A 16746-nucleotide genomic window follows, 5' to 3' on the forward strand; every position below is an offset into this window, starting at 1 on the left:
CACATGCTATTTTCTTCTTCTAACTCTTGAACTTAAGAAAGAGGCAATGCTACCAACTATGAAGAAAAGACATTTGAAGCCCCCACCATGAACAAAATTTTGTAATTTACCAATAATAGCCAAATAAAATTATGAAGCAAAAGTCAAGGCACTTGAAAACCATGTATCACCTACCCACCTTCTATTTTTCTAGCTAAGATTAGATTCTCATTTTTTAATCCATACTTTCTCCTTCGCAAAAGATAATCCACTTAATATTTGTGACTACATATTATACAACTATAGAGTACTCCATATGGAAAATTACAGTTTAGATTTTTTTAAGAAACGTTGTATTATATCACCGACACAACATTTTACTTTAAGTGAATATTAAAAGGTAAAAATAGGATTCTTTGATAGCAATGTCAAATGGGCCCAATATTGTTGGAACGATAGCAACGTACTGTTATTAGTCAAATATTTATCATCCTCTAAGAATGTTTACAACAACATTCACATTCATTTATTCATTCTTTTCCTTTCCTTAGATTCTATTACCCTACAAGGTTAGTACTTCCACTTCTTTCCCTCTTCATCACCCCCTCGGCCATCATATACAACTTCATTACGTAATAAACAATTGTCATTACACTTTACACAGAAAAATAGGTAGAACCGTAGAACGAATGTCAAAGAGAGGTTTCAGAAATAATGTGGCCGTCACATACTTATTTATTGGGTGAGCTGGCCATAATTCCATATCCCAGGGAGGGGGAGGAGGAGAGGGAGGAGGAAGGGGAGGGGTGTGTGCATCAAACCCGGGTCTATGCCACGAGAGATGAAGATAGCACTAAAGTGCTACACCTCATAGCATGTAACTGTATCACATGCTAATCAAATAGCTTATTGATTACTGAATATATAGACCACATTACCAATTATGAATTGAAATGAATGCATCAACTATGTAACAGATAAATTAGTTGAATATGTATGCAAAAGATCATAGGGCATGTAGTCAAAATAAATATTTTATGTAAAGAGCTTTTCTAAATGCAAACGGAAATGATGAAAAAGGAAATCCAGAAAACTGCTTCAGCAAGAAAGGAGTATGAAGATAGAACAAACTCACTGTTGACATTTTTGTATAGTGACCAGAATTCAGTGACAATGAGCACTGACTTTACTAAAAAATGTTTTCCTGAAAAAAAAGAAAAAATTGTGACACCAAGCTAAAGTACACAGGCACACTAATTTACTGTGTAGCTAATATGGGTAAGGAAAACATAACCTACTAAAGACGGGGCAAGGATGGGGGAGGACAATATAAATGGAGGATATGGGAGGACAAAATAAATGGAGGACGAGATGAAACAGCACCACCAAAGAAGGGGCGACGGACCAAAATAAAAATCTGTACATGAAATGGAATTTGCTGCAATTAAATGGACCGAAAGGCGAGTGCTAACCATTATCCCTTTCGAAATCTTCCAAACAGCTTGTGAATATATCACAATCCTTAACCTGCAGCTTGTACACATTCTTTGACAAGAACCAGTCAACTTTTTTTAGTCACTGATACATACAATCAAAGATCAGTCCAGGATACTCCAGCAAACCAGACTTTAAATGGAATGAAGATGTTGAACAACTTAATAAGCCACAAGTTGAGTCAGCTAAAAAGAATCTAAGACCTCACTGAAGCATATAACTCCCTTAATGTTTGGTTTACTGATCAGCAAGCATTTGGAATAAGCAACTAGATCTGCTCATCAAGGGAATTTTTCAGTTCTGACCATCAGGGTGATCAAATATCATTTCCTGTTCCATGTACAATAAACAAATGTTATATTTGGCCCCTTAATAGAAACAACAACAGATATCTCAACAATTAAAGCTTGAAGCATCATTAGAAATCATAAAATGTAAGATCACAAGAAAATTACACCCGAGGTAGTAACTTTGCCAACTGCCTGTGGCCAATCTAGTTTAAAGAACCTCTTAAGGGGCATTTTCAAATTTAGATTTCAAGAACTAAATTAAACGTAGAATCAACTTTTCTCTTGTGTTTAATTATATGCTGTGAAATTGTAGTAGCAAGTCACTTGTTCAGTTAGCAAGCAGATAAAGGTTACTTACAGCTAACAATTTATTTGTGATTGTAGGAACAGGGTACCCACCAGTAAGGCTGCGTTCATCTAAATCTCCCACTAATCCTGTTCTAAGCTAGAGCATTAGGGTAATTTTATGGTATTTAGTAACTTTGCAAAACTCACACCAGGCTATATAACCCACTCACTCCTCCAGATCAAGGTTTAATTCATTTTTCTGAACATACTCACTCAGACATCCCAATTTGAAAAGGATTGGCCAATATGACTGATGTCTAATACACGGTCTTAATCAGTCGAAGCCAATAACGGCCTTTATGACTTATGTAGATTGCAAGTTCATATTGCAACATTCACAACGATTTACATGACACCACAATATAATACACTTCTACAATCTTCGACTGTTGCTAGAATTGCAACCATAACTGCAAGTCAAAACCCTGCCCAAGGCTTGACCAACCATCACTAAAATGGGCTGGCCCTCCAGCAGAAACCCATATATTAACCAATTATTATAGTTAAATAAGGATTAAAGGTTCGATGGTAAACTAGGAAAGAGGGTGGAGCAACCAAGTTTATATGGGGTTCATGGAGAGGGTATTAAGTGTGCTGAGATGCTGACAAAGCATTGTTTTCAAATGTCTACAACAAATGCAGTAGATATATTTAATCTGACTGTCACCCGGCAGGAAGGTCAAAAAAAGAAAGAAAAACATAAGGATCATCATCTGTATGAATTAAATATATTCATTAGTAATTGTAGTGATACTAGATACAGACCTTATCACAAACTGGACAGGAGTCACTTCTTTCCATCCACTCAAGGAGACATGACAGGTGAAAATCATGCTCACAATTCGTAACCAATTTAGGGTTGTCTGTGTCATATTCTGAAAATAAAATTCATTGGTGAGATAAAATACTGGAACCGATAGTAACTCAACGCACTACTTTGAAGTGGAAAAACCCTCACCTTCAAGACAGATAGGACAGGCGTCCTCTTCTTCAGTGGCTAACTCATAAGCCTCGGATGATTTTGTAATTTCAACATCAGACTTTGTAGGTGAGGCAAGCAAAATATCAGCAAGAGTTTTTCCTTCTGATTTCCCAACATGATCACCAGGTGTCAATTTTTCAGATCTATCAATGGCAGCAATCTCTCCGAGAGATGTGGGTTTTGATTGTTTCGTTGCATCACACTTCGGTCCTTGACATCCTAGAGAACGAATTGGAGTCTGGGGACGCCCAAAAAGCACATTAAAAGGAATGGGTGCTGGAGGGGGTCTGAAAGTATCAGGGCTCGATGTGTCCAGATTTAGTCCAACCAAAAGCCCTGTTGACAGCCCGGGGGCTGTCCCACGGTATGCTCTCAAGTTATCCTGCTCTTCCAAAGATGGAGGGCACTGCGTGAAAGAAAATAAAAAATTAAGCTCCCATACAATTGGAATGTGTCAACCACAACATGAACGGTTCCCACCTCTTGCAGCCGTAGCAGGGACAAAGAAATCAACACTCAGGACAATCGAAACTATTAGCAAGTTAATACACATAAACAATACAAAGTATTTTTTTTATTTAGAAGAGATCTTTGAAGAAAATAAACATAATTCTAATACTATGTTGACAGAAAGATGCATGCAAATGAGAAATTTAATTAAGAACATCATTCTGCTACTGGCCCAGAGCGAAAACTGTAGGCTGCGTTTTTGAAATAAATACACAAATAATGTGGCACATGGTCACATTTTTCATGAAAAAGATGCAACTCTTTACATTAAAATTTATATAGTGTGTTGAAATGAGTCTGAAGCAGCTAGAAGACTCTCCTCCCTTTTCTACTCATAAGAATGTCAAGTTTGTCCTATAAAACATCAAAGTTAAGGATGAACAGACCAACAGTAAGGAATGCAAGATCCTTAAGCCAATGGTATAGCACAATAATGAAAAAAAAAAAAGTAAAATATTGGATCAGCATCATGGAGAGGCAAACACTGGAGTGACACTAATAACACTTCCAAAGAGAAAGTTGCAGGAGATGCAAAGGCAACCACAGGTTCACAAGTCAAAGCAGTGATGACATCCCTAGTCCATGGCAGTCACTCCTACATTTATATTTCGTGGCAGCTGAACATCTTTCACAGTATCACCAAACTAAGAATCTTAAGAAGTGCCCGAAAAGCTTCAGAGAATGAGAGAGGATTACATGCTACTCCGTAAAACATAAGAGAGGGAAACAAAAAAAAAAAAAAAAAAAAAAAAGTTCTGCGTATGTGTGATAGGCTTATGCTCAGCTCAAAAGTGCCTCAATCTCCTTTCCCCAAGTAATAGGCATCAAGGAAGCAAAAAAGGGTGAATTAGATTGAGTACATGTACCAAAAAAAAAAAAAAAACTTTATGTTAACATACATAGTAATACACGGGTGTCCCTTGCAATTGAGTCTTTCTGGAAGAGCAACAGCAACCACCCATAGCCAGTTTTTGTACTTCAAAATCTAGGTCTTCATGACAAATCCTCCCTGCCATACATCATAAGAGATAACAAGAAAAATCATAAGTAATACCACACAAGCAATAAGACTAACATGGATTCCAACTCCATGATGTGCTCATATAAATAGTACTCGTCTACGATATTAGTGTCAAACAGTGAAAAATCCCAAAAAGGAAACTCGATCTAAGAGATGGAAAAAATAGCATTTATTTATTTAGAAAGCCTGCCTGAAATAGTAGCAAAGAGAAAATTAAAAATTCCAATCAACCAGCTGCTTAAAAACAGCAAGAGCATTTCACAAAAATATGAAGAGAAAATACATGTGGTCTTTTTGTGCCTATAGCTTCAAGCCTTCAACTATACATCAACTAGATACCCCTTTTTGAACCACTTCGTAGCATTTAGCAGCAGAAGTACCTCACCTCCTACCTAATTCCATAATTTGAAACAAATAGAATGAAATTTGTGCTCATCCAACTCACTACACCAAAATCAGCAGCTACGGAATCACCAAGGTCCAAGAGGTCATGAATTCACTAAAAACCCTCTCATACGCTCCTATCGACATTCGACGCGAAAAATCGAGCAGATTCTTTCGGGATGGTGGATTAGAGTCGACTACCAAATCATAAACCACTAAAGTGATTCCACACACATCAATCCCCCTCCCTTACCCTTGAATTCATACTAGCAACAAAATTACCGCTTCGAAAATGTCAAACAAACACAACTTTCCTGCATAATTTAGCTTTAACCAAAAATCATGAAAATCACCATCAAAATTATCTCCAATTGTCATTTACAAATCTGAATTCTCAACATAAAGTAAAAACTAAAAAAAAAAAAAAAAAAAAAAAATCAAAGATACTTTACTGTAAACAGCAGATTCTAGAAACTTACTAATCACTAATTATGAGCATACAGAATACAAAAATAGAAATAAAATGAAAAAATAGTTCAACAATTCAGCACAAAAACATCGAAAAATGCAACTAACAACAGAAAATATCAACCAAAAACAAAATCAAAATTACAAACAAGTAAGTAACAAAAATCATCACAAAACCCTAAAATCAAAACGAAAATTAAAATAAAATAACAAAAAATAAGCAGAAAAAAAAGGTGTTGTGTGTAAACAGTTACCTGAGGGGAGAAGAGACGAAAAGAGTGAGAAAAGAGGAGAGAGAAAGAGAGAGAAGTTATGAGAGTGATGAACTAAGAAAGAAATTTTTGAGGATTTTGAGAGTGAAATTTATTTTTAATTTTATTTATAATTATTTAGAATATTTTTGGAAAGAATAAAAAAATAAAAAGGGTATTCTCAAAAGGAGTGGGGAGATGTGGACTCCTCCTGATTTATTTATTTATTATTTATTTTTCTCCAATTTTATTTTTATTTTTTTGAAATGAAATTAATTTTGCTTACTCACAACTTTCGATTTTGTTGTAGGAGTGACACAGAAAGTCATTGAATCTTATGTCACTTTTTTGCCGAAAACTATTACCAACCTCCCTTTAATTTTTGTTTTTCTTGAGCTTAATTTTTACACGTCGTTTACTTTCTTTTCCACTAATTATATTTTGATTTGTTGTGATTTTACACCTAAGTTTGTTAGTCTTTTTCATCAACTAAATATTTTTTTTTCTTTCAAAATGTTACTTTACTCTCTTGTCATAGTCAGTATATTCTATAAATTTTCGAATGTATTACTACGGAATATATATATATATATATATATATATATATATATGCACTAGATAAATTAATACCATACTTATTATTTGCTCATAAAACGCCAAATTATCTCGTCAAAAAAAAAAAAAAAAAAAACCAAAAACCAAATTGTTAAATGCGATGGAGTAATAAACGATAAAATACAGTTAATTGTACAATGGAATTGGTCTAATATTTTTAGAGTTTCTTTGATTACTATTTGGAGTAAGTTGTAAATTATACAATTAAATTCTTGACAACATAGTTAAGTTTATACAAAAGTGATCATTGAAGTATAAAGTAAATTTGTTTTATTAATTTTGTAGTACGGAGTATTACTTTACTATGCATCATCATACATGATAATTGATAGCATGATAGACGTTAGTTAGTTAGTGGATTAGTGCATGATGCATGGGAGTTTTAGTCAGCAAATTTCACCTTACTATGATAATTGTTGTCTATATTTTTGTGTGCTTTATGTTTAATCTATGATTTCATATAGTAAAACTTCACATGTCAGATTCGCTAGGATTGTGGAGATAGTAAGGAGAATCTCCTTTTTTAAAGAGCGGTCAATGAGATTTCAACTCATGGCATTCAAGTTATGAGGTTAAATCCTTATTTGTATGATTTCATATAATAGTTTTGTTTATTAAAAATCAAACCATTTGTAAAACTTATGCTTAATATTTATTATTAGAATGAATTTAACAAGATCTCCACGTAGATATATTTTTTTTTTTTTTTATAAATATTGCCAAAATTCGATAAAAAGTAATTACCACGTGAAGAATAAATCAAAAGATTATAAAAAAAAGGTAAACTTTTGGGTAGAACGGACTCACGGTGAGTCCACCATCTTCATTCTCCGGTTCTCCTTTTCCCCTTTCTCTCTCCTCCCGCCTATCAATGGCGGCCAAATCCTCCACCACTCTCCACCTCCTCTCCCGCACCTCCAGCCACCAATGACCAATAATATAATTTCTCAAAGGTTCCGAGATTCTGGTCGAAAATATAATTTCTTCGTCAAATGCATCGAAATCATCTGAAATGACGTTGTCATCTTCAAGCGCGAAGAATACTCCGGCGACGGGAGATTCTAATTTTCCAGCGATGCAGAATCGCCGATGGAATCAGTATTGGGGAGCAATTGACTTGCACGAGTATAAAGTCTATAAGACCGAGTCAACTCACGAGTTCGCCGGAAAAGCGGTCGTTATGAAGGAAGAGCCCGAGGATGAAAAATTAAAGGAAATGCAACAACAAGATGAACAACAACAAAATTTCTAGGTTGCTACAGTAATAAGGAGAATGCTCCTCTTAAAGCCCTAAAAAAAATTAATGTCAGATATAAGATTATTATTGTTTGGTATTAAATTATTATTGTTGGATATTAGGTTATTATTGTTTGGTATTAGATTATCATTGCCAGATATTAGAATATTATTATCAGACATATTAGACTCACGGTGAGTCTGATCTCACGCAAAACTTTCTCATAAAAGAATGGAGAAAATGTATGGAAGTTAATATGAGAATTGTAACTTGTAACTTTGTAGTGAGAATGAAATAATTGAAAGGTAACCTTGCCCTTAAGAAGTCCAACTCTTTATTTTTCTCACACAACTATCATCCTTACAAATTTGCACAATCTATTTAATTGCCTTTAATGTGCAATTTAACATACAAACACATAATTAAAATCGATAGGCATAAACTCATCTTACATGAAAACCATATTTACATATAAGGAGTTAAAAATGAAAGTATCAAATACGAAGTATAAATTAAACTTTAATGACACTAATTGTCACATAATTTATTCGTTACGCTTTTAAAAATCTATTTATTATATAGGGTTACATACATCACTTACAAACCTCGTACGCAAAAGCTAATGAAATATGAATCCACACAAATTCGTGCATTGCACAAGCTTGATAGCTACTTACCCTAAACAAGTAATTAAAACCAGTCAAACCTAATCAAGCTATCAAACCCAAACACGTTGCTAATTCAACATCCAATATTTTGCCAATTTTTATCACCAAATATCATAATCTAATTATATAACCTTATCGCTTGTTCATTTGGAATTGGATATACATTTCGTGTTAATCATAAATACCTTCTTAATTTACTAAACTTAATTGTCATCAGATGCTCATTAAAACGACATTTATGGACTGCTTTGGAATCTTTTAAGTACTTGCATTAAACTTTATAATAACAAATATCATATTATAATTTTTGTTTTTGAAGAAATATCATATTTTAATTTTTATATACTTTGATTGCCTTTTTATATACTTTAATTCAAAAATAGACAAATTTGATACTCCAAAATCCATTTTAAGATTTATACCTTTACATTTTCAGAAAGCAACACACAGATTCTTTGGCGGTTAAAATTTCTTAATTTCCCGCCATTTTTTTCTAACTGTCATTTTCATTGCGATTAATCTATGATTTCCAAGTGTCGTCCCCCTTCAATCTACACCGTCCATTTCAAAATTCCGTTAATTTTACCGTTTGTACGATCTTACTCTAATGTTAGGATTTCAAGACTCGGAGTTTTGATGCCTGAATATGAGTCAACTCGGTATGAATTAGCTCATTTGACTCGTTCTTTTTGTTCTTTGGCGCTTAAATTATCTGCAATTTATGGGTATTTTTGTGAAGTGAAGCAACTTCATTCCCATGTAATAAAGTTAGGGTTTTATAAAGGGTTGTATTTGCAAAATCAAATTTTATATAGTTATGTGAAATGTGGGGAGTTTTGGGATGCTGACAAACTGTTTGATGAAATGACTGAGAGAAATATTGTGTCGTGGAATACGATGATTAGTGGGGCTGTTTTGAGGGTGGGATTGGGGTTTTGTTACTTTAGGAGAATGTTGTTGGAAATGGTGAAACCGGATTCTACAACGATGAATGCTTTGATTCGCTCGAATGTTGTTTTGGGTGACCTTGCAATAGGTAGACAGTTGCACGGTTTTGCTATGAAAGTTGGGTTGAGTTTGGATTGTTATGTTGGTAGTGCCATTGTTGATCTCTATGGAAGATTTGGGTTAGTTGATGATGCACGATTTGTGTTTGATGAGATGGAGGCGAGGGACTTGGTTTCGTGGAATGTGATGGTTTCTGCATACAAAATGAATGGTTTAATGGAGGAAGCAATCAGGGTTTTTAGATCAATGCAGGTAAGTGGAATTCGAGGGGATGAGTTTACTTTCACCAGTCTTTTGAGTGCTTGTAACTTGGGTGGATGTTGTGAATTATGCAAACAACTTCAGGGACTTGTGATCAAATTATCATTTGATTTGGATCTGCAACTGGCTACTGCTCTTGTTGATATGTATGTGAAGAATGAAAGTGTAAAGGATGTGAGAAAGTTGTTTGATGGGATGGTTTTCCGAAATCTTGTTTCTTGGAACACAATGATTGTAGGCTATGGGCAGCAAGGTTATGGTAAGGAGGCTATGAAACTTTTCGTAGAAATGTTCAGGAGAAATATTAAACCAGATGAACTTACTTTAGCTAGCATCATTAGCTCATGTGGCAATCTAGCAGCCTTTAGCGAAACCACTCAAATTCATGCTTATGTTATGAGTCTTGGGTTTGATGGCTATTTATCAGTTGCTAATTCTTTAATAGTCACATACTCTAACTGTGGCAACCTAGCAAGTGCCTCTCTATGTTTCACTTCCATATCAGAACCAGATTTAATTACTTGGACATCAATTATCAGTGCTCATGCATTTCATGGCCATGCTGAGCAAAGCATTGAGATCTTTGAGATGATGCTATCAAGTGGTCTAAGGCCAGATAACATTTCCTTTCTTGGGATTCTGTCAGCATGCTGCCATGGTGGTCTCATAAGAGAGGGACTTTATTATTTTAGATTAATGACCACTCAGTATAATATCACACCGAGCTCAGAGCATTATGCTTGTCTTATTGACCTTCTAGGGCGTGCTGGTCTCATAGAGGAGGCTTCCAGCTTTTTAAGCTCTGGAACTTTTTCCCTTGAGTTAAATGCACTAGGAGCATTAGTTCGAGCTTCTAAAGCTCATGGACATTTCAAATTAGCAGAATGGGCTGCTGGAAAGCTCTTCGAACTAGAGCCTGAAAACCCTGTAAATTATACTCTTATGTCAAACATGTATGCATCTGTTGGCCAATGGTATGATGCAGACAGAGTTCGGAAGATAATGAAGCAGAAATGCAATCCTAAATTACCTGGATGTAGTTGGATTTAAAAGTGCAGGAAAGGTTTTTACGTCTCTGCTGTTGATACAGGTGTATGCTTGGCATGTGGAGCAACCGAGCAGGCTAATGAAATATGATGCAATTGTTGATCTGCGCTTATGAGACAGGAGTCGTCTATGTATATAATGTTCAGGAAGCAGAAACCAATCTTATTTTCTTGCTTGGCAGTAAGTCTGGACTCTGGAACTTCTCAAAGATCTGATTAAGAAACCAAAGTGCGTCAATAGCTTCGTAGTTTGACTGTTTGAGGTATGTACTTATCAGAATTTAAAACCTTATGTGTTTTATATCTTGTTTTCATGTTGATCTTGATTTTTTACATCTTCTAAGGAATGAATGACATACAGACATACACAAGGTACCTAAAACACTTTTTTTTTTTTTTTTTTTTTGCCAGTAATATGCAAGTTCTTAACATCATTGATCGTTTTACTGACTGAATCATGAATCCATGACCAACATAAATTATAAATTGTGTTGCTTGACTCCTTACATTGGCTAGCATTTTAGTTTTCCTATGTCTTGTCACCACATTAGGAAATAGAGTATGGTTTTAAACAGCTGTGCACTTGTGGAAAAATTGTGAATTTCCATCTGCTATTATACAAAGCCATAAAATACAAACATATAGTAAGCCAGTTAAGGAATTAGGCAGGTCCAGTATATTGGTAGAAAATTAGGCCTGCCTTATCTGAAATCCCTCCCTCACCTGACAATATTTACGAAATGCAAACCCGGTATGAATTAACATGTTAGCCACCTAGCAATCTAGCATGCAACTATCAAATTGACAAAAAATATTCTTAGAAACAGGTGTAATATTAGTTGAAGCTGGATCATGGAAGAAAGAAAAATGTTTTCATAATTTTATTATGAAGCATTAAGTGACGATCAGTTAGCCACTTAGCCGGACTCTAAAAAACCATCATTTCTGAGATCTATGTTCTGTCATAATAGATTTCTTACTACCTTTGGAGGGGGCTACTCTTCTTTTTTGTCGATGGAGCCGCTCCCTGATACTATCCTATTGACCTATTCATATTATTTTGGCCTTTTTCTTATTATTGAGGTCTATGATTGCCTCTATATATGATTTAATGAGAAAGAGGACATGACTCATAAATGTGTACATGATGTGGACCTCAGATCTAAATGCCAAGGTTGCTGGGTAATCACATCAAAGAATTATCTCAACTCAGATCATTACCCATGGAAAGATCCATGAATCAACAAATGTAAACTTTTTCTATCTTTTTGAGTAGATTGTGAGTCACCCTGCATAACCAACACTGATTTTCAACTAGTAACTAACTTGATGGTATATATCTCTCCCTTTTTCTTTACTGTATTTTTACTTCTCTCTTTGATGGTTTGGCTGGTTGATGCTACTATGGTTTAATTAGTAAAATAAATGGGTGATAGTATTTTTTTTTGAGGAAAAATGGGCGATAGTATTAGTAAAACATAAGTTATTGTTCTTCTAAAAAAAAAATTTAAAAGCTTATTCTTGATTGTTATAATGAGCATGCATGATTGTTAATATGAGTGCGTGACCATTTACTGATAGTAAACTATAAATTATGAAAACTGATTTTGATGTTGAATACATACTCGAAGTTAATCCTTCATATAATCATATAAATAATTGTACATGACATATTTCCTTTTTTGGGATGCGAATAATACATGTATTATGTAGCATAATGTTGCACATTTAAATTAATGACCACTATTTCTGATTCATAAACTACTGTCTGTGAATGAACATGCTACCAAACTATGTACCCGAACAGTACAAAACCATTATGTTGAGCAATTAGGTTTTGATGATTATAAACTAATGATGATTATCTATCTAACGTGTATGTTAAGTTGTGCATAGAAAAAGCAAATTATGCTTGGAACAGGATACAAGGAACCTGAGTAATGACAGGTATATATGTAAGGAACTTGAGCAATATAGGATAAGCAATAGAGGAACAAGAACAACGATAAGTGTTATGGTTGATAAGCATGATGATGGCTAAGGGACCATGAAGGTAACTATGTAAACATGTGTTTACATATGTTAGCTTCATAAGGTAAGTATCCTATACATATATAGGTTATGTATGTGTAGGAGTCTTTTAATTTAGTTTAGTTTTCTTTATTGTTTTTATAAATAAAAAACTAACCTTCTGTTTTACTTTGTTATTCTCAGAAGTTTGCTCAGTTCGTCATCATCAAAAAGGGACAACTTGTTGATCCTTATGAGGTTTTGATGATGATGTTAAGAATTGAGCAAACTTCCATTTAATAAGGATTTTCTAGTGTTGTGATGTTTGCAGGTTCAGTAAGCGTTGAGGGCTGAAGTAGGAATTGAAACAGAGGAACTTTAGAGGATCCATGAGGATACAAGTAAATTTAGAAGAAGAGTTCCAGAAATGGAACTTCCAGAAGTTTCTTAACAGGAACTTCAAAACGGGTTGTAACGACCTGGTTTCGGTGTAATGCTGGGGAAAACCCTAAGATCCAGAATATATCAAGACTACAGGATTCCAGAACAAGAGTTTCAGAGAAGCAACATGAAGACAGAGAAATAGAAGTATATTGCTCTAGGATTCATGTAAGTATGTTGGACATAAAAGTCGGTCTGGAACAAGTCTATATAGAACCAAGGTGAATTCCAAACAGTCAATGAAATTAGAGTAACTGACTTGTCAGGAACTCAGAGACTGTCAGAGTTCAGGAACCTAATAGGAACTTAAGTATGAACGTCGTTAAAAGTCGGTTTTAATGATATATATATTTACCTTATACGTGCATATCTTTTAGGGATTTGGTTTTACTGAATAAAGATATTTATCTTCTAATAAATCCCTTTTGGAAAAAGATAAGATTGTTTAAAAAGCATTTTAAACAAAAAGATAAGTTTTGAATAAAATCTGATTTTATGCTAAGTTTATCTTATTATTATTGACAGTTTTTATTCTTAACAAAAAGATATATTTTCGGAAAACTGATTTTTAGAAAATATCTTTTAAACTTATCTTTTCAGAAAATCTATCTTTTTCAAGATGAAATGAATAATTCGAGTGTACTATAAATATGCTCATATGCATTCATTCAAAGTTGAGGCTGACGAAGTGTAGTGGTCGTGCTTAATGGTTTTATCCTTCACCACGAAGCTAAGTCAGTCCTCCTGGTCAAAGTTCCTATCAGGTTTTTGGTTACAGTACGTCTAGTGAGTTCCAGACAGATCTTGAGTGTTCAACATATTAGTTTTATCTCTTTATTCATAGATATGTATTTAGGGATATTCGATGAGATCTTGTAATGGGAAAAAGGGTTTTGAGTGTTTTGTATTTTGGGGTGAGATTGTGAATTCTCTTAAATTCACGCTTGTGTATGAGTTTGAAATCTGGTAAAATTCGAGTGGTAGCTGTGAGTGCACAGTGAGTGAAAGGAACCTGAGAAGTGTCTTGGGTCACCTAGGAAGTTTCCTGGGTAAAGGGAGAAAAAGGGTCCTGAGAAGTGTCTTAGGTCTGGTAGGAAGTGTCCTATCATAGAGTCAAGTGTCCGTGGCGGAACTTGCAAAGCAAAGGTCTGTGTAATAGGTTGTACTAGGAGAGTTGCCTATTATAGTGGAATTTGTTTATAAGTCCCAATAGGGCCGAGGTTTTACTTCCAGTTAGGCACTGGATGGTTTCCTCGTAAAACTTGCTTTGTGCTTTAAGTTCCTTTACGTTTTGTTTTTAATTTCCGCATAAGTTTCGCGATTGGAACCTACTACCATTCACCCCCCCCTCTTGTAGTAGTTCATCTAAAATAACAATTGGTATCAGAGCAGGTGCTCTTGATAAACCGGGTAACCCCGAGGAGCAAGTTCCAGGCTAGGATGGATATCTACAAGGAATGCAGTGAATGGAACTCAACCCTAGAACGTTCCGAATACCACGTGAAGACCAAAGTCTGCTTGTGAAGCAGATGTGATTCAAAGATGAACATCTTTGAGGTAAGTGTCTCGTCTTTGAAGTCTTGATTATATGCATGACATTATGTGTACAAGTTCCTTGTAGTATTTCTAGTTAAATTTTGGATTTTGTTTTGAAAGTTTGCAAATCAATTTTGTGTAACCTCAAATTTGATTTATAGAGTGAAAAGTATTTGTCAGATTTACAAATTGATTTATTTTTAAAGAATCGGTTTACTGGAAATAGTTCAAGGAACGTATTATGTAGAATTATGCATATTTGGTCTCTTGGAACCTGGATTATCCCTGTATGGAAACTTAATTCTTTGGGCAAGGTAATGAACGTATATTTTGAATATTTTCCAAAGAATGACCTTATCATGTGTATGTGTTTTTCTGAATATTTATTATGTAGACACATGATGTTTATTGTTAGTAAAGATAGTTGGTTTAACCGTAGTTGTTTTAATTATGGATTATTAATGTCTATTACTAACATGAAAGTACCCAATATAAATTGGGTAACCAAAGCCAAAAGATGACTGATTTTGCAGGCTAAGTGAGTGGAGACAACTTATTAATAATGATGAACTTTGGTTGTTTGTATATAAGCAATTATGTGCAAATTCCTCTCACTAGAAAGCCTTTATAAGAGGTTTGTAGTAGGTGAATCGACAACATGAATAAGTGTGTAAGTTGCCTATACATCTCTCTGTAAATATTGGTCATGTTCTTTTGGTATGTATTAATCCTTCACAAATTCCAATTGAAATTCAATTCCCTAATCTTATGAAGGTTATTTGTGAATGGATGAAAAGAGAAGTTGTTTGGATGTTTATAATGTATATCATGACAAACTAACTTCTCTTCTAGCTTTGTGCAAGTTATTAATCATTGTTTTGTAGGTTTGTCCATTGAGACAAATTGGTGCGTAAAAGTTTGTTCCATTAGGAGCTCAGTGCTTAAATTGGTTGGAACTTGGTGAACTTGGAATGATAAAACGAATTAGGGATACAGGAATAACAAAGCTTCTATATCAAGGTGCTATAGGAGTTAGCGTATACGTTCCTGTAAAGATTCTTGTTCAAGTTCCAGTTAAGTTCTTATTTGGAACAAAGCATTAATTCCTGTAGCAGACTCTTATGAAGGATAATGAGTTAAGATGATTATCTTTGACTGCGTGTTGGAGATTCATCATTTTGTTGATGGAACGACATCTAAAAGGGAGTATTCTTACAGGAACTTTATGTTTTAACACTTTTATGCTTTAGGTTTTATCTACCTCTTTTGACTAACCTACTGACATTTTAAAGGCACAAAGGAATCTCTTGGGTTGTGAACTTTCAGGTTATATCTTTTGAATGATAATATGAGGGACTTTGACAAGGTGTTGAAGAATTTGAGATTAAATCAACACGTTCCTCTACCCAAGATACAACGGTCTAAAGGACCAGAAGGACATGTTCCAACTTTATGTCAAAAGGAACATGGAAGAGTTGAAGGTTTATAATAGGAGGGAACTTGCATTATCTCGACAGCGAGGATCCAAAAGAGATGATGATAGCCAAATCAAGGTATCTCTTGCTATAAACCTGCAATGGAAGAACTTTGACTTATAATACTAACACGAAAGGTAAAATTTCTACATAACAGGAAGTTAGTAAGTCAAGTTCCTATCCCATTGTGAATATTTTTCTTGTCAAGTTTTTAATGCACATTCTGGTTTTCAATTGCTTGTAACTCTAGTTGTTTTATGGCTTCAAAATGACATCATCAATAAAGAGTGGAAATGTCACATATGAAGGGAGTCAAAAAGGGAACACATCATTTGTGGATCTCAAGGTGATTCCTAACAACAACCTGACATTTCTAGGTTTTATTGAAGATGAGATACCTCTATGCTTCAAACTGTGAACATGTTAATCTTTTCATGCTTGATAAACCTAGTAGGAACTCGATAATAGGTATATGTACATGTAAGTTCCAAACAGGTTAAGATCGAGAAGCATGAGAATGAAACACATGTTACATTCTCTTTCAACATCAGGTAGATGGTAAGCAACACTAATCCATTGGATCTTAGTGATATGGATATGTTTACCATGTGATATGTAGAGACTAATTGAAAGAGATGTCTTGTTTATAAGTAATGAAAGCAAATGAATACTTGGTTTCTTTTCTTAATAGAAGAGATGATGAACTGTTTATTGAAAGTCTT

General features: G+C 34.5%; 1 protein-coding gene and 1 pseudogene across 1 annotated transcript; one reads left to right on the forward strand and one right to left on the reverse strand.

Moving 5' to 3' along the window:
- Window positions 1-1051: 1051 nt before the first annotated feature.
- On the reverse strand, window positions 1052-5827 carry LOC110731559 (probable E3 ubiquitin-protein ligase RHB1A). The gene is made up of 5 exons (XM_021911420.1): window positions 5731-5827; window positions 4503-4612; window positions 3070-3499; window positions 2877-2986; window positions 1052-1803 (listed from the first exon to the last, which is right to left on the reverse strand). The coding sequence occupies exons 2-5, from the start codon at window positions 4563-4565 to the stop codon at window positions 1768-1770; spliced, it is 639 nt and encodes a 212-aa protein (XP_021767112.1). The 5' UTR covers window positions 4566-4612; window positions 5731-5827; the 3' UTR covers window positions 1052-1767.
- A 2800-nt stretch (window positions 5828-8627) lies between these two features.
- On the forward strand, window positions 8628-12377 carry LOC110731560 (annotated as a pseudogene).
- Window positions 12378-16746: the final 4369 nt, after the last annotated feature.

The sequence above is a fragment of the Chenopodium quinoa genome, unplaced genomic scaffold, assembly GCF_001683475.1.
Source record: "Chenopodium quinoa cultivar QQ74 unplaced genomic scaffold, ASM168347v1, whole genome shotgun sequence".
Lineage (NCBI taxonomy): Eukaryota > Viridiplantae > Streptophyta > Magnoliopsida > Caryophyllales > Amaranthaceae > Chenopodium > Chenopodium quinoa.

What these genes read in the sequence shown, in the direction of transcription:
- LOC110731559 (XM_021911420.1), bottom strand. Translation starts at nt 4,565, where the DNA reads ATGGGTGGTTGCTGTTGCTCTTCCAGAAAGACTCAATTGCAAGGGACA. An exon ending in CTGTCCTATCTGTCTTGAAG is followed by an intron (nt 2,987 to 3,069) that starts GTGAGGGTTTTT and finishes TTTTATTTTCAG; the next exon opens with AATATGACACAGACAACCCT. An exon ending in CCTGTCCAGTTTGTGATAAG is followed by an intron (nt 1,804 to 2,876) that starts GTCTGTATCTAG and finishes TACATGGAACAG; the next exon opens with GAAATGATATTTGATCACCC.